Source organism: Micromys minutus, assembly GCF_963924665.1.
Source record: "Micromys minutus genome assembly, chromosome: 6".
Lineage (NCBI taxonomy): Eukaryota > Metazoa > Chordata > Mammalia > Rodentia > Muridae > Micromys > Micromys minutus.
Genome location: NC_137975.1, coordinates 58025578 through 58044545, shown reverse-complemented (window position 1 = coordinate 58044545; position 18968 = coordinate 58025578). Strand labels below are relative to the sequence as shown.

The 18968-nt window shown below is 42.2% G+C and overlaps 2 protein-coding genes across 2 annotated transcripts; one reads left to right on the top strand and one right to left on the bottom strand.

Moving 5' to 3' along the window:
- Positions 1 to 5789: 5789 nt before the first annotated feature.
- Positions 5790 to 6269, top strand: UCN3 (urocortin 3; the record flags this gene model as incomplete). The annotated part of the gene is made up of 1 exon (XM_080917778.1): positions 5790 to 6269. One exon carries the CDS (start codon positions 5790 to 5792, stop codon positions 6267 to 6269), a length of 480 nt encoding a protein of 159 aa, XP_080773904.1.
- Positions 6270 to 13179: 6910 nt separating this feature from the next.
- TUBAL3 (tubulin alpha like 3) lies at positions 13180 to 14040 on the bottom strand (the record flags this gene model as incomplete). Its single annotated transcript, XM_080917696.1, has 1 exon — positions 13180 to 14040. The coding sequence occupies one exon, from the start codon at positions 14038 to 14040 to the stop codon at positions 13180 to 13182; it is 861 nt and encodes a 286-aa protein (XP_080773822.1).
- Between the last annotated feature and the right edge of the window lie 4928 nt (positions 14041 to 18968).

Below are 18968 nucleotides of genomic sequence, written 5' to 3'. Positions count from 1 at the left end.
GTGAGTAGCCAGCTAACACTGCAGTCAGAACCCACAAAAGGGCAAGGCAACAGATGAACTCCAAACCACCTTCTCTGCTTGCAAAGCAGTTTGGAGCCCCAGATTTCCAATGGGAGGGTGAACAGGAGAGAGAGGTTAGGAGAGGCAAGGATTAGCTAGAATTAAAATCAGTAATGAAACTCTCCAAAGACACTGCTTCCCAGCTTACCTGGGGTTTGGGTTCTGTTGTTTGTTTTCCTTTGTCTTTAGTTAATGAAGCAAGTGGCCAGGGCAGAAGGGGGAAGGAGGTGACTAGAGGAGGGAGAGTCAGGAGGTACCAGGTCTCCTGAGCACCTGTCATCGCTGTGACGTGCACAGCTGGTTCTAGTTGGATTTTAAATGAAATCGCATCCGAATGTAGACACTCCGTCTGGGATTGTGATCCACCCTGTGATCTGTGGTTTTTACATATATGCACAGGGGAGTGGAGCGGTTTCCATAGAGAGGAACTATCACAGCCCACTACGAACAAGACCAGAGAAGACAAAGCTGCAACCCTGAACAGCCAGAAGTTCAGACGACCTGCCTGGAGCAGCCCTCCTGGCTGGGAAGCTGTGTCCCCCCACCCTGAGCATTTCCACTCTAGAGCAAAGTCCACGTACAGGTAAGGTTGTCCTTGGGGACTGGCTTATGAAGCATAAGTGCATTTTCTCTCAACATGGGCTGGCTACTAGACAGCTGAGAGTTGTTAGCAGCCCTCGGGGGGAACTCATGGGAAGGGGGTGCTGAACTCCACAACCAGGCTTGTTTTAACTCAGCAGAAACTGGTACCAGAGACACCAGGGAGAAATTTGTCAGGGACAAAATGATCATTCCTGTGTTAGTATACAGAGACCTGCTTTGAAGAAGTGGCAGATGCAATGCAGTTTGTACACACACACACACACACACACACACACACACACACACACACCCTTCTTGTCTCTGAGTACAGTCTGTCTATACGTACATAAAACAGTCTTTGGTGATACTTTACAACTGGGTAGGGATACTGGCTCAGAAACTAGAGGCTCAATCTCCACACTGCCTCAGAGCAGCAAGAATATATTGATCTCAGGTCTACTTGTAAGTTCTTCTGGCCTGTGGGGTCTCCTTTTCTTCCCTGGCATGGTTGGGAGGAGGGCAGGGTAGTGGGTACTAGAACAACCCCAAGAGCTTAAGATGCTAACCCAATGGGACAGGAAAGGCGAAGCACTCTCCCAGCCCTGGGTGCTTTCCACCTTGCAATGCTGGAAATGTAGGGGGGTTGGAGGGTTGCAATGGCTACAGTGACCTCCACCTGTGAGAGCCAGGGATTGGGAGCACATGGAGGGATGTCTCAGTCTACCTTTGATGTCCAAGTTTCCCCGGAGAATTCCACCTGCTCCAACTGTTCTAAGCACAGCTATATAAAATGAAAAAGTAAGTAGAAAGAATAAATAAATGATCATACCTCTTCTAGGAATGGAAGAGTTAAGATACAACCACGAGTGACCTATCCTCCCTCTTCTGGGGAAGAGAAGAGCCTGTCTTGTACAAACTCTTACTTTTTACGTTCAGGGGGAGTTTCTCAAGTCTAGATCTAGTCTGGGGAGTACGCCACACAAACTTTCCCAAAGTAAGATATTTCAAAAAGCTTTGTCTTATAATATTTGAAATGTTTAGTGCCCCCTAAGTTCTTCAGTGTGGACACACAAGGAAGTTTTAGCTGGTACATTTCTTAGTTGAGTTCCTTAGCTGTGTTTGCAGACATGAGCCCAGAGGTCCAGCTCTGTCTTTGCTGCTACACTTGGGAAGCTGCAAAATCCTTGGTTTCTGTTTCTTGTGTGTGTGTGTGTGTGTGTGTGTGTGTGTGTGTGTGTGTTTTCCTGTGAATCTGGCTGGATCCTTCCTTGCCTCGTATTTTAAGCTTGATTCTCTTAGAGTTGTCATACGTGATTGTATCCCTTTAAAGACCCCATAGGAAAGTGCTGCTAAAATAACCCCCAAAAGTTCAGATGCCTGAAAAGAAAAATAATAGGCTTCCTAAACTTAACTAAATGTGGATTGGCATTCCCATGGGAAGTAACAAGGATGCGTTGAAATTCCATGTTGTTTCAGTTAAGATAAAATGGTCCTGAAAAAGTTGACAGAGAAGTTTGTTCAATAATTATGAATTACCTAGGAGCATTGGCATCTTTTTGTAGTTTTGCTTTATTTTATTTGTTTATTTCAGCTTTTCAAAGCAGAGTCACACATTGTCTTGGGTTGCCTGCTACTCCCTGTGGAATCAAATAGGACCTTCAACTCTGACTGCCCTGTGTCTGCTTCCCAGTACAAACATTATAGGCATGTGGCACTGTACCTAAAAACAAGTATTTTTCCTTTGATTTTTATAACCCTCAGAGAGATATAAATGAATCGTTACAAGAAAAATCCTGAAGAGAAATGTGATGCTGTCTCCCAGCCCTAACCATTGCTTTGATGGTGAAAATACCTAGTTGGTAAAGAACCCTTATACTTTAGATACTACAAGGCTAAAGTCGGGCTTTATAAAGGCTTCTGTATAGAAAAACTGGATCTGGGTAATGGCCTTTGCTTTACAATTTTTCACTGGTGTCAAAGCTAATGATTCTTTTTCACCCCAAATACACATAGTCTCATATGCATACACGAGAACCTAGGGTCCACAAAGTCCCGTACAAGACATTAGCTCACAGACACTTATTATGTACCTTTTAGACATTATTTGCCTCCTTTCCATGATGACTTTCTTCTCTGGTGGAAACATGTTATCTAAAGAGTAAGAAAATAGCATACCCCCCCTCTCTTTCTCACACACACACACACATATTCACACACACTCACACATTCACACACATACACTCACACACACACTCACACACACACTCACACACATACACTCACACACACACTCACACACTCATACACACACACCCACACACACACTCACACACACACACACACACTCACACACATACACTCACACACACACTCACACACACACTCTCTCTCACACACACACACACACACAGGTAAACAGATGAAAAGGGAACTCACCTCTCAGCCCAGGGTCAATTACTTGTGGAACTGAGATAGACAGTACACAAATCCATAGGTAAACCTAAGTATTAGGGGCTCCAGGGAGGTCAGGTCGTAGCAAGAGAGGAAACGTTTAAAATTTTTCCTGGGAAAACTGTAGGCAATAATTTTGCAGAACTGTTTTTTGCAAAAACACATATGTATAAATTCAAAGGAAGAATGACAACAAAAGCCCTGTGCCTCAGAGAGCATGCTTGCCCCTCAGTTACACAGAATAGCGTGGATCTGCACAGAGAAAACACCTCTAAAAAGAGAGTGGAAACTATGTTTTTCCGCCTTGGGGAAATTAATTTCCTTAAGTGCCTAAAGGCTAATCTGAATGTCAGTTTATAAAACAAATATTTATTGAAGATGTGATTTAGTATAAGGCTCTGTTGGGCTCTATTGGCTGCTACCGAGGTTCTCAAGAGCCCCAGGGGACCACAGGGAAAGAAAATCTCCCCATCCCAAAAGCCTGGAATATTGCAAAAGAATTAAAAATGCCAAAAAAATGCAGGATTCAAATTGGCCCAGATCTTTAAGGGGCTGGCTTGTAAATTCAGGGCTTAGTTCACACTGAAGGAGCAACCAGTAGGGGTAGGTTCAGTCCCAAGATGGACTTGGATACGAAATACATTACATTTTCAGTAATATTTGTGATTCTCATATAAAAGCCGAAGCTGGTCCCTGCTGCTGTGCCACAGCAGTCTTGGGAGAGAAAGTGGAGTGAGCCTCACAGTGTAGGAAGGATTTGGATGTCAAGACTGTGTGTGCCCTAGAATTCCCCCACTTACAGTCTAACAAGCTCTGTGATGAACCAGCCTAAGGGAGTGTGTGGCTAGAGCACACACTTTCACGAATTGGCCGTTTAAGTTTAATTCATTACTTAGCCTTTGTGAGATAGTATTGTCACCATGTTTGCCCAGTGAGGACACTGAATTTCACACGGCTAAGGAATCTGCCTGAGGCTTTCAGACAAAGGACCAGATGGAATCTGAGCCAATTTCTGTCTAATTCCAAAGTGTGAGCTGTCACTAAAACCTGTGACACACTCACAGCCGGCCTGTGTATATAGTCAAATTCTTTAAAGCAAGGTTCGTGTATTTTTGACATGAAATACTATAAAATATTTTGGATAAAAAATATTTCATATTTTTAACAAATGTTTATGATGCTAAACAAAGAACCAAATAAATAAATTACTTTAAAAGGTGAGAAAGTTGGCAGCTACAGTGTACATCCAGGAATGGAGGAACTCTTACAGGAAACTACAATGAGTGAAGGAGTCTTATATATTCATATGTGTATATGTGTGCATGTGCGTATATGCCTATGTGCATGTGGTTGCATGCATCTGTGTGTATTATATAAATGCATATGTGTGAATGTGGGTGTGAGAAGTGTTCATAGCACTTAGAGGTTATTTTCAAAGAACTGAACTCAGGCACAAATGCAGTCTGATCTGGGTCTGGTGGCATTTGCTTATTTTCCCAGTACTTGGGAGTCTGAGGCAGGAGGTCTATAGCAGGAGTTTGAGGCTAGCCCAGGCTACATGATGATTTCCATACCTACCTGAGCTAAAGAGTAGGGTTTATTTTTACAGCCTAGGGAAGTCTGAGATTGCCTCGAGGCCATTCATCTGCTGGGAAAGGACATAGCCAAGGTCATGTAACCATTATGAAGAGTTTAGAGCCCAGTCTCCTGGTAACATGTCCCCTGGCACTACACACCATATCTGCAGATAACAAGACCTCCTTTCTCCCTGCTAAATGCTCAGCAGAATCCCTGTTTGATTTACCTAAGACTCTTGCATTTTTCTTATTGCAAATAGATTCTTCTTTCATACAATGCATGCCCAACACAGTTTCCCATCCCTCCACTCCTCCTAGCTTTCCCATACATACCACCCTCCTTCCCCCAGACCCCCACCCACTTCTGCCAACTGTTCTAAAGGACAAGCACAGATGACTAATTTTGAAGACCAAGAAGGTGGCCACATATTTACTTAGTACATGTGTTATTGGCTTTGGGGGCCAATAGCAAAGCTAAATTAAATAAGCTAGAAACGCCAGACTGGCAAATTCTCAGACTGTAGAGATTATCAGAACTAACAGACGATTAACTGTTCTGCCTTGCTCTGTCTGACACAATACCGGACATGGGCAACTTCAGGGAAAAAAGGGTTATTTTGGCTCACGGTCCCAGATATCTCAGTTCACCATGGGACAGCAGAAGAGAGAAGCTTCCATCATGACTGAGGGGATTCAGACAAGAAGCAGCCAGAGGTGACATACCTCCTAGAAACATCCCCCCCATCCCTCAGTGAGTCACTTTCTCTACCTTCTGAGTTTCCAGAACTTCCCAAAGGTACCTCTATCTAGAGATCAAGTATACAAATCTGCAAGCCTATGGGATCTAGTACATATCCAGAAATATCAGAAGGGTGTGTTAAAAACACAGATTGCTGGCCTCTTTATTTGGATTTGCTGGTCAAAGAGACCTGAGGTTTGTTTACAGTTGAAACCATTTCCAGGAGAAATTTGATGCTGCTTGTCTGGGGATCTACTTTGAGAAACCTCCCAGAAGATGGTTAAAAAATACTCTATTTGGATTATATACCCCATGTGCTCCTCAGACCTAAGTCCCTCTCACTCCTGTTTCCACATCCTTCTTTCCTACTACAGGGAACCATGCTGATGCCCACTTACTTCCTGCTACTTGTGCTACTGCTCCTAGGGGGCCCAAAGACAAGCCTCTCCCGTAAGTTCTACAATGCTGGACCAGTCTTCAGCTGCCTCAACACAGCCCTGTCTGAGGTTAAGAAGAACAAGCTGGAGGATGTGCCCACGCTGAGCAAGAAGAGCGTTGGCCAGCCTTCTGGAGAAGAAGAGGACGAACACAAGCACATAAAGAACAAAAGAACTTTCTCAGGCGCTTTGGGTGGAAACGCAGCTGGAAGCATCCGTTACAGATACCAACCCCAAGCCCAGCACAAAGGGAAGCTGTACCCAGAAAAGGCCAAAAACGACCGGGGCACCAAGTTCACTCTGTCCCTTGACGTTCCCACTAACATCATGAACATCCTCTTCAATATCGACAAGGCCAAGAATTTGCGAGCCAAGGCAGCTGCCAATGCTCAGCTCATGGCACAGATTGGGAAAAGGAAGTAAAACAAAGGCCAGGCAGGAAGGTGGCACATCAAGACAAGGGCCCCAGAGTAGAGGGTGAGGGAAACAGAAGGCGTGCCCTTGAGTTTCAAAGGACGGTCTGTTTTCGAAGGCTGCCCCATTGCTGTGCCCCTCTGATCCTCTCTTGCTTCCGGTTTGGTTTACCTTCTCTGTACATATCCACTCAAGCGCAGTATTGCTCAGCCTGTGACCACAATGGAGGTTAATGTCTCTCCCCGTATCCTGTGTCTTCTTTCTGGTTCCCTGTGGCAACAGACAAGTTCATGTAGTCCCTCTCTTTTCCAAGTTTCTCCCTGGTGTCCCATGTCTGAAGAGAGAGCTTTCAGGCTCCCTCCTCATTCCACATTGGTCTGAGCCTCGGCAGAGACACTGAGATGTACCAAATACCTCCCCTACTTCCTCATCTGGATTAAAGTCAGTGGCTTCTCGAACTTGTGCTTGTCTCTGCTTTTCTTCCATCAAACTCTGATCTTAGAACAGGAAAGGCTAATTAGGGATGTTGCAGACAGCTCAATTCCCAGTCCCTCCAAGCATCTGTTGAGGAGGAAAGGAAAGACTGAGGGTCGGTCAGCTTTTCTGGTTCCATCTCAAACCATCTTTGTAAAATAGTCCCACAAAAGGAGCATAATTTAGGATTTGTTTCTGAGAGGACATCAGGGCTATGGAAGAGCAGGAAACTGTAACATTTCAAATACCTCCCTAGGCATAGAGCCACAGATTCCCCACAAACACACCGTATGTGCATGTGTGCATGCGTATATGTGTGGACATGCACACACACACACACACACACACACACACACACACACACACGTGTGTATAGTAAGGTAGAGGTTAATATAGTTGTCTTCCTAGAAAACCAACTCCCATACTTATACATTGAGACAGGATCTCTTACTTAAACACATAGCTCACTGATTCAGATACTGTAGTTATCTAGATTGATCTGAGGATCCTCTGTCTTCCCCTCCCAGAATTATAGAAAAACCACCAACCACAGCCCCCTACCCCCAACATTTTTATCCAAACACTTGTACTTAAGCTTGCATGATGTTCTAGTTTCTTTTTGTTGCTGTGATAAGACACTATGGTCATGTCAAATTATGAAAGTGTTTATTTTGTGCTTACAGTTTTGGAGGTTAAAGTTCATAACCATCATAGTGGGGAGCATGCCAGTAAACAGGAAGGAAAACATGGTACTGGAGCAGTAGCTGAGAGCTAACATCTTGAGACATAGCCAGAAGGCACAGATTAGAATGGCAAAATGGCATGTTTTGAAACCTCAAAGCTTGCCTCCAGCAACAAATCTTTTCCAATAAGGACATTCCCCCCTAGTCCTTCCAAAACAGTTCCACTAACAAGAAAGCAAGTATTCAAACAAATGAGCATGTGAGCCATTCTAATTCCAACCATCACATGTGGCAAGTACTTACCCCTTCACTGAAATCTCTTTGAATCCACATATCTACCCAATACAGTACAGGGCACTGCAGCAGACCCTGATGTCTCTCTGATACGGGGAGTTGGGACGGGGGGACTTCTGCTGTCTGAAAGCCAAAAAACCAAGTGAATGAACAGAGGCAAATCTGGAAAGAAGCCAATGCCATGTTTGGCTAGTTGTTTGCAAGACCCTTGATTAAAATCCAGTACATGAAGAGAAAAAAAGATAGATAGATAGATAGATAGATAGATAGATAGATAGATGTAGATAAAATAAAAACAAATTTGGGAAATGTTTGCCACTCATGCAAAAAGTACACAGCTTTCTGGTCAACTATATAAAGAGCTAATTTTAAAAAGTAAACTTAACAGGAACAAATCTAAAAGAAAAGCAAACAGGGGCATGAGAGATCACATGAGCACATATACATGTGGAAAGGCAAGTGAGCTATGAAAAGGTTCAACTTCATAACAGCTACATTATTACAACGTCCACATATAATGTTCTCATCTCTCATGTGGGTAAATGTCTGTGAGTTTGACTGCATTGGTGATTTTAACAGCCACTGTCCAGAATTATTCACCAACATTCCTGCAAGTCAGAGAGAGACAATTTGGCCATATGCAGCGAAATTATAAAGTTTTACCTTATTTAATTTAAAAGCCGTTCTTTTTTAAGCATTGCAGGAAATCTTAAACCTTAAACATTTTTAAATTTTACATGCCCTATATCCTTAGATTAATACCCCAAGCACAGGGAAATTGAATTTTTTTGCATATTGTATGTGCATAAGAAAATCTTGTAAGGTCACTAGTGTTCCTGAAATAAAGTCTGATAAGTATCTATGAATAATATCATAGTTGATTTTAATGAGTATATTCAATGGTCAGTAGTAGGGTTTTTTTCAGTTTTAGAGACAGATATTGAAGACCAGAGACGTTAAAATGATAACCAAGGTGTCTTTGCTGTGGGTGGCAGAGTCACATTCATTTACTCATGAACTCTGTCTCTTAATCAGCATTGCAAGCACTAGAAACACTACCCATCCTCCACCTCACAGAGCCACAAGCTTAATGGGTTGCAAATCTGTAAGCATTTTTTAAAAAGCCTCAAATAAACTGGGGAGTTAATAGTATGTCCTCATCACATGAGTTTACAGATGATGAAAATGGGCAGATAATTCATGAACTAGAATAGTTGTCCAAATCTGAAACTCATCTCTGAGAGTACTAGTTAGAACATGAGGTTTCCTTTCAGGGAGCTCACGGTCAACAGTTCTGTCTGTCTGCACACACAAATCCTGACTTGGGATTAAATTGTACCTCTATACAAATTAACCATAATCCCTTTAATGCATGAGAGGTAGGGCTGGCCATAACCAAAGGCCACCATCACTTTTATCTAACACCCAGTTCACTTTTGAGCTGCTAACTTTGGAGGACAGCATCAATCACTGCCTGAGGAAGTCCCTTGGTCCTCCTGATTTTCTCCCCAATCAGAGAAAAGCAAATGCACAGCCTCATCAAGCACAAGAGCATAGCAATTCCGCTATAACGAAAGAGCTTTTAACTACTCTAGCAGCCATGGTAATCAGTAAGTGACACGAAGGAAGCTTTGAGTACACAAGCATTAAACACTGTTCAGGGAACGTCCATGAGCTCTAGATAGATAACAATTCACCACTTTCCTAAGATACCATTTTGAATTATTCTGTAAGACAGACACGCAGGGGCAAGTCAACAATCCGGTGAGGGAGCCTCACATATCACTCAGTGTTTGAGAACACTCACTCACATATCACTCAGTGTTTGAGAACACTCAGAAACTGTGGCATTCTCTACTAATGGCCATGTGCCCTCTGAGGAGTAACTGTTTCAGCAGGATCACTTAGGTTTTCTTCAGTCAAGTGGGAGGAAATTACCGATCAATGCAGAAGTGCACAAAGGTTTCAGGCCTCCCCTCCGTGAGTAGGTTTTGGTTAATTGTGTCATAGGGAATATTGGAAGACCATGGCTGGCTCAGAACCCTGCACCGGTAGCTTGGACAAGTGAGAAGGTGTTGAGAACAGCCAGTTGGGTGGAATCCACTTATTGTGCCTCTTAACTCATGTGAAAATTACATTGTATTGATTGTGCGCATGTGCACACACAAGCATGTGATACCACAGCACAAATGTGAACATTAGAGGACAATGTACAAGAGCCATGTTCTTCTTCCCCTATGAAGTTTTCATGGTTCAAACTCAGGTCATAGAGCTTGGCAGCAAACACCCTGACCAGCTGAGCCATCTTGCCAACCTTCTTCTTCTTTTTTTTTTTTTTTTTTTTAATTGGATGTTTTCTTTACTTACATCTCAAATGTTATCCCCTTTCCTGGTTTTCCCTCTGGAATCCCCTATCCCACCCCCCTCCCCCTGCCTCTGTGAGAGTGTTTCCCCACCCACCCAGGCCCTCCCATCTCCCCACCCTGGAATTCCCCTACACTGGCATATTGAGCCTTCACAGGTCCAAGGACTTTGCTCTCATTGACGCCTAATAAGGCCATCCTCTGCTACATATGTTGCTGGAACTCTGGGTCCCTCCATGTGTATTCTGTGGTAGGTGGTTTAGTCTCTGGGAGCACTGGGCGGGGGAGGGGGGCTCTGGTTGGTTGATCCTGTTGTTCTTCCTGTGGGGTTGCAATCCCCTTCATCTTGCTGGCCTTATAACAGACTTTAATATTCAGTTTATTACTTTCACTCTCTACCTTCACTAGTCTACTCTCTGTGGCAACAAGGATTATGTTGTTCAGGGATGTGTCCCCAGTAACTAGACTAAGGATAAACATAGTGTTTAAGTGATTGATGAATTAAATGACGATGTCGCAAGCTTCTTGTGCTATAAAGAAGTTGTACATCTATAAACTACAGTGTTTACAATTTTTAAGAGCATCTGCCTCAGAAGAATTACATTAAGCCCTTTAACTCACAATTGAATTATGAGCATTTCATAAATAAGTTAAAGCTTATAATATTGAGTAGTGATTTTTCTAGTTTATTAATGTTCTTCGGACACTTAAGGGTAATTAGTGCACTTACAGTTCAAATTTAAAAATTATTACTAAGGGTTTGTGGAAAAGTTTGTCATAACGACTACAGTCCTTAAAAGGAAATGGAATATACTAAATTCATACTCAATCTCAAATGTTTAACACCATTTATTGAAGTATTAAACAGTACCAAAAATATATGTGGATCCTGTAAAAAACAACAAGTATGTAAGATTGCCTCACTGAAAGGCTGAACAGGTGTAGCAGCTGCCTGTAATCTCAACATTCAGAAAAAGAAAGGCGGGGCTCACAGAGCACACTAAATCAGCAAGCTCTGAGCTCATCTTAGAGACCTTACCTCAGCAAACAATGAAGAGGGTGATCAAGGAAGCCACACAACCAGTTTAGCATCTGGCCTTTGCACACTGGTGCACACATGGGCACATACACTTGTACACACACGTTTCCCCATATAAGAGTGCACATAAGCACATAAGCACACACACCTCATACACACACATGAGAAAAGAAAAACCAGACTCACAAATAGTAGGATTCACAAGGTTTATTTTAAAACTTAAGAAACAGTTTTCACTTGAATATTACTACATAGTTAAATTTTAAAATAAAATCTATAAATGTTTTGTGTGAGAGCGAATGTACTTCACAATTGCCCTCTAGTGGCTAAAGAAAAAAAGCTAACAAAGGTACATTTTTAAAAAGTAATAAACTTTAGCTTTAAAAAGGGGGGTGGGGTTAACAAAACTGTGAAGCACTATATAGGATATTCAAAGGGGGAAAAATCATCAACTACTATTTAATGCCACATTTTAATACAAAGAAAAATTCCGCAGCCATAGTTCAGCTATCCCTAAATTCTGGGTGTGGGTGAATGAAGGCTCCAAATTACTCTGGCGATTCAAAAAAAAAAAAAAAAAAAACTCAAGACAGTAGAATTCCAAGGTTGCAGGGAGCAGCTAGATGAACTCTGGATCACTGGCCATAGGACAAGAATATTCTGGAAAATGAGGAGAGACTCTCTTGGTTGGTTTTATGATTACCCCTATGGCAGATAGGCATGGAATTGTAGTTGGTATGAGTTGGGAAAGATTCTACCTGCCATTTTCAGAAGTTTATACATTATGCATAAAAGAGTAGCGAGTCAGGCTAGAGAGATGGCTCAATGGTTAAGAACACTGGCTGCTCTTCCAGAGGTCCTGAGTTCAATATCCAGTAACTTCCTGGTGGCTCACAACCATCTGTAATGGGATCCGGTTCCCTCTTCTGGTCTAGTATGAAGACAATACAGCATGTATATATTTATTTATATATTTAATAAAAATTAGCCGGTCATTAAACCCCGGACTATGCTTCAGAATGCTTGTTAATTTGTTTTTGTCTAATCCATTCTTCTAGCAATAATAAAAGGAACTACTGCTTTAAAAAACTACTGCCTTCTGAGGTTGGGGAAACAGTCCAGGGGATAAGGTGGTGCCGAATGAGTATAAAGAACAGAATTCAGACTTCTAGTCTCCACACAAATTCAAAGAAGGCATGGTTACCCATCTGTAATCCCAGTGCCTAAGAGCAAAGACTGGCCTAGACTAGCCAAATCTACAAGCTCATTGGTCCATGGAGAGACCCTGCCTCAGCAAATAAAGAGATTGAGACACTTGTCATCAGCTTCTGGCTGGCACTTGACATGGCCACATGCCATACTCCTGAGGACATACAAGCATACACACATACACACACATACCACATACACACATGAAAAATAAAAAAACAGCTTCCTCCAGGACAGGACACCTGAAGAGGGAATAGGTAATTTCTTGCATGCAGGACACTCATACCCAAATTCTAAACGTGCCCCACAGTGTTCTTGTTGGTTTGTTTGCTGCCTTGCTTCTTTTGTTTGAAAAGCAAACTTAAGGACTTAAAGCACACACTTGGAAAAAAGAAAAAGTCTGAGAGCATTTATAATTTAATTGATGTGCAATTCAGAGATAATGGAAAAATAACATTCATGATCTGTGTATTTTCTGCCTCAGAACAGAAAACGGAAAGCAGAGACATTGAGGTTCCATACTCCCTTGATGCTGTGTTTTGTTTCTTTAAAACAGAAGAGGGCAAAGAACAAAGCCAGACTTTTACTATGACATAAGAACCAATATAAAATAACTCTACCTAGAAGAGACCCAGTAGTGCAAATGATTCCAATCCCCAGAAGGCTCTCAATTAGCTGAGGTGAATTCTACTGTACACAAGAAAATAGTATTTTATTGTTGATGTTAATACATTTAATTTAATGCAGAATGTTGGATCTTTGCCGATTTGATTTTTGCTTTTCTCTTATTCATTGGGTATATAGGAAACAAAGCCTGGGACTTTAACTTAGCATTCATTTGCATGGTCATCTTTTCATCAGAAACTCAGACCCACTTCTTCATAATCTTTTTCTAGAGCAGCCAGATCCTCCCTGGCCTCAACAAACTCCCCAATCTCCATGCCTTCTGTGATGTACCAGTGCAGAAATGCCTTCTTGGCATACATGAGGTCAAATTTGTGGTCTAGACGGGCCCAGGCTTCTACAATGGCCGTGGTGTTGCTCAACATACACACAGCACGCTGAACCCTGGCTAGATCCCCTCCTGGTACTACTGTGGGTGGCTGATAATTGATGCCCACTTTGAAACCAGTTGGACACCAATCAACAAACTGAACAGAGGTCCTAGATTTCATGGCTGCAATTGCTTCATTTACGTCCTTGGGGACGACATCTCCTCTGTATAGTAAGCAGCAAGCCATGTACTTCCCAAGCCGGGGATCACACTTGACCAACTGGTTGGAGAGCTCAAAGCAAGAAGCAGTGATGTCAGGCACAGAGAGATGCTCTTGGTATGCCTTTTCAGTGGAGATGATGGGGGCAAGGGTGGTGATGGGGAAGTGTATTCGTGGATAAGGTACTAGGTTGGTCTGGAATTCGATTAAGTCCACATTCAAAGGTCCTTCAAAACGCAGTGAAGCAGTAATGGAAGACAGCACCTGAGCAATCAGCCTGTTAATACTAGAATAGGAAGGACGTTCAACACCAAGTTTGTGGTGGCAGATGTCATACACAGCCTCATTGTCCACCATGAAGACACAGTCTGAGTATTCTATGGTGGAGTGAGTGGTGAGGATGGCATTGTACGGTTCTACCACAGCCGTGGAGATTCTAGGAGATGGATAGACAGAGAACTCCAATTTTGTCTTCTTGCAGTACTCTACAGAGAGTCGCTCCATCAAGAGAGATGTAAATCCAGACCCCGTGCCTCCTCCAAAGCTTCGGTAAATCAAAAATCCCTGAAGTCCACTGCATTGTTCTGCCTGGGGGAGGGTGACAGGCAGTTATCTAGATGATAATGGTAGAGCATAACTTCCCAAGAACGAAAGACTCAGAAAGGAAGCTAGGGCAAAGGTCCAATCAGTAAAGAGCTTGCCTTACAAGCATGCAGGTCTGAGTTTGATCTTCAGAAGCTATGTTGTTTTAGAAAGAGGAAGGAGGAGGGAGAGGGAGGAAGGAAGGGAGGGAGAGAGGAAGGGAGGGAGAAGAAGAGGAGGAGAAAAAGGAGGAGGGAGAGGAAAAGGAAAAGGAGGAGGAGGAGGAGGAGGAGGAGGGAAAAGAACTAGTCATAGTGACAAATGGTTATAATCCCAGGACTGAAGTGGTGGGGGCAGACAGATCAACAGGGCTTGATGACTATCTGTTTTATCCTGGTCAGGTCAACAAGAGACCTTGTCTCAAAACAAACCACAAGATAGATGATATCTGAGGAATGACAGGCAAGTTTGTGCCCTGGTTCCCACATGCACCTGTGTATACAAATACAAGAAAATAACCCTTTAAAATGATTCAGAATGGCTTTTTTAAACCACATCAGCTACACAACAAACCCAGCTACTTTGAAATACACCTGAATGTTACACCTGGAGTTAGGAAAGTCTTTAGAGTTTTACTACTGCTTAAGTGGTCCTAATCCCAATGCTCCAGACCCTCTCTTTTCTTTCTTTTTGAGTACTTACATGATGCTACTAATGGAAATTCTGTATCTGAGCTCATAGAAATGGGTGGCAGTCAACACATAGGCACACCAAAAGAACTGCATAAAATCATCTGAAGCCTGTGACTGTAAGGGGTATTTGAAATTTAAATAAATTTTACATTTGACTTGGGTCTCCTAAAATTCATGTGTGTGTGCAAATATTCTAAGCCTGGAGAAAATACCCATCCAAGTAGTTCTGCTCCCAGTCATGACAGATAAGGGAGGCTCTGTGTATAAAATTAAGCTTAAATATTTGGCTACTTCTCATTGTCACGAATTCATCTACATATGATCTGAAGGTTTTGTCAATAATAAAAAAAAAGGAAGTCAGAAAAATACAGAAGCAAAACAAAGTCCCTTCCACAATAAAGTGCCTTTTAAGTTACACATCCAGGATATCATGATAGGCAATATGCTACCAATGGTTACACCAAACCACTTACCTAACAAAGGATCTTCAGATTCCAACCCTTACAGAACTATTAGAAAATCCAGTAAATAACCTTTACAAAATCCCGGCCCCTTGTCATCTTCACCAGCAGTGGTGACAATTGGAAAAGAACAGATTTTAGAGAGCTTTGAAAGTGTCTAACACACAGGAACAATAGAGGAAAGGTAAAGGGACACCACCTATCAGCTGTAAGGGCTTCCCATGTAACTACGTAACTAAGGCCTCCCCTTAAGCAGCTACAGGAGGCCCAGGGTGAGAGCTTGGGGAGGGAAAATGGCAGCAAGTAAGGCTGGTGAATGCTGCTACAAGATTACAAGTATCCAGCGTGACCCATCCATAACCCAAGAGGAGCCACTTGCCAGCTTTCGGATCCTTTCTAGAACGAGCTCGATGACCTCTGAACCCACAGAGTAGCGACCTCTCGCATAGTTGTTTGCAGCATCCTCCTTTCCATTCACAAGTTGTTCTGGATGGAAGAGTGAGCAGTACTTCCCCACACGGATCCCATCTGCAGGGTGGGAGGGGCGGTCAGGGCTTGCATTCACTTTAACTGCTGGCCTCTTCCTAACTCTAACCGAATTCTACACTTTCTTAGTCTAGAAAAACAAAGAAGGCTTCTGGTTGGTGTTGGTAGGCAAGGTATCAGGTATTCCAAAAAGACCTGGAACATTTTATCCTCCTGTCTCTGCTCCTTGAGGTCTGGAATTACAGGTGTGCACGGCCATGTCTGCTCTAATGTTGAACTAAAGAATTGATTACAGGATTCCTGCATGTAAGGCGAGCACTCTACCAATTACAACCTCCATAGTTTTCTCAGTTTTGTGACTTCATAACACCCAACAGAACAGTACATAGCATACGTACATATACATATACATACACACACACACACACAGACACACACACACACACACACACACACACACACACACACACACACACATATATATATATATATATATATATATATATATATATATATATATATATATATATTTGGTCTTACCCTTTTTCACCTTATCCTCTTAGCAAAACTTTTAATCTCCGCATTACATTAACACTCTTTGACATGACTCCACTTTGTCTCATCAATTTGTCATGTGTACATACTCTATTCTAATAAGGATAACAACTCTAACCTAATATAGACAGATTGTATTTCTCTAGTAGGGCAGAGTAGTTTCTAAAGATGATTATGAGAACACTCCCCATCATACATTTGCTTCTAAAACTTTCTACATTTGCATTAAAAGGTAGAGTTGGGTCTATATCCCTTCCCTTGTCTCTTCATAACTATCTTAATTCGATGAGAACAGAAGAAATGGCACTAGGTGACCTCCAGAGCTAAGTGGCAAACACCATGATCATCTATCTGCCTTGTACCCATGGGATAATTGTTCATGAGACCTGACTACCATTGTATTTAGGCTGTCAAAATGACAGTGTCAGAGACAGACCATGTGACAATGACTCAAAGCTCCACCAACATCCATGCCTCAGGACTCGGAACACCAACTTGATACACAGGTGAGTGAACCACCACCCAAGTGAGTACCCTGCCTCCCATCTGAATCTTCAAATCTAGAATCAAGTGAAATGGTGAGAATTTGTACCTTCTGAGCCCCAGAACAGATTAAAAACGTAATGGTTATTCCTGCCTTACTGTGTTTGAAGGGAGTTTATTTTGTACGAATAGATAACACACAACATGAAGTCCAAAACTATCTCCCTCTCTCTAGCTGCTCCCCTAAGACAATACCCAATTCCTATCTCTAATATCTCTTATTTTAGATTTAGTACAGGGTATTACAAAATCTGTCATTGTTAATTATAAAACAGTATTTGGGCTGTCAAAATGGTGAGGTGGGGGGAGGGAAGGTTGCCACCAAGCCTGCTATCTTGAGCTGGACCTCTGGAATCTGCGAGGTGGAAGGAGAGAAACTACTTTTTCAAGTTGTCTTTCATCTTTCACACAAGCACTACCATGTCCCATGTGTGTTCAAATGTGTACACACATAAGGAAGGGAAGTAGAGATGGGTGAGGAGAAGATTGGGAAGGGGACTGGGAAAGGGAGAGAGAGGGAGGATAAATAAATGTAAAAATTTTAAATTAGCATTTAGCTTCTCCAATAATATTAAGATTTATATGGTACCTTTTTTTTCCTGTGGAATAATTTTCAAATACTCTACTCTCTTATAGAATATAATAACAGATTTTCAGCTTCTTTTCTAATAGCTTCTATAGCTTTGCTCTCAGAGCCAGGAAAAATATTCAATGTTCGGCTAAAGTATGTGTATGGGTCGACTAGGAGTTTTACATAGTTTCATCCCACAGGAAAGAAAGCCAACCTAAGTCCCCATTTGAGTATATTTGTCATGTCACAGACTGAGATTTGGGGAAGGTCTACGTGGTCCTGTTCATATAGATTAGCACAATCTTGTAATCTTACCCACTTGGTTTGTTTGATTGGGGTCTTGGTTAAAAGCACTAGCAAGTCAAATTTAGATTACCTATAACAGTTGGTTCTAGGTCCATAAAAAGTGTTCTGGGCACGTGCTTTCCAGCGCTTGTCTCATGAAAGAAGGTATCTAAAGATGCATTTCTATGTTCCATTTTAGGATTTTCCAAATGATCGTGTTGACTGTTCAGAATAAAGCCATCTGGCTGTATCCCATGTTCCAGGCAATACAGTTCCCAGCAGGCATCCCCGATCTGGACACCAGCTTGACCAATGTGAATAGAGAGACACTCCCGCTGGAATAAGACACAGTGAGTTAGGTCAGCATAAGCTCTATTGATCACAAATGCCAAAGAGCAGACTAGCTTAGAAATCACAAAGGAAGTACATTATCATCTCACGGAGTGGTTCCCACATTTTTACTGCTGTGACCCTTGAACAGAGTTCCTCATGTTGTGTTGACCCTCCACCATAAAATTGTGTTTGTTTTTACGTCAGAACTGTAATTTTTCGACTGTTATGACTCATAATGTAACTGTCTGTGTTTTGTGATGGTTCTAGGCGATCCCTGTGACCCACTACTCTGAAGTGTTCTAAGAAAGGGGCTAGTCAGCTCAGCAGGTAAAGGCAATTGCCGGCCACTTAAACCTGACTCTCCAAATTTAGTCCATGGAGCACACATACAAGGAGAAGGAGATGACCATCTCTACAACGGTGTCCCAGGAAAAACAAATTCCAAGGAGCAGCCAAGGCTCATAGAACCTGAACTAAGGACTAAAATGGTGCTTACATTCTTTCGTGCTAAGTCTGCTCATTGAGGAAAATCGTTTGACTTGACAGCCAGATGCCCTGAGTTGTATCCCTGGAACCCAGGTAAAGATAGGAGAGAACAGACTCCACAAATGAGTGGTGACATGCAGTGTTCACCTAGTCACATCATACACACAGATGCACTTGTACACACGATCGTAATAAACAGGATAAAACGTTTTAAAATCTGTCTACCATATAAATAAAGCACTTACCGCTATGCAATGGATAAATAATTTATTTAAGACTCTATACAGATAGTCTTATGTAACCTGTAATTACCGTAAAATGGGAATGTGATAAGTAGGTGTTTACTTCAGGCTCACTTACCCAGAAAAAAAAAAAAAAAGCTAATAGAAAAGAATAAAAATTAAATCAACCAGCTATGACAAGTAGTAGAACTCACTG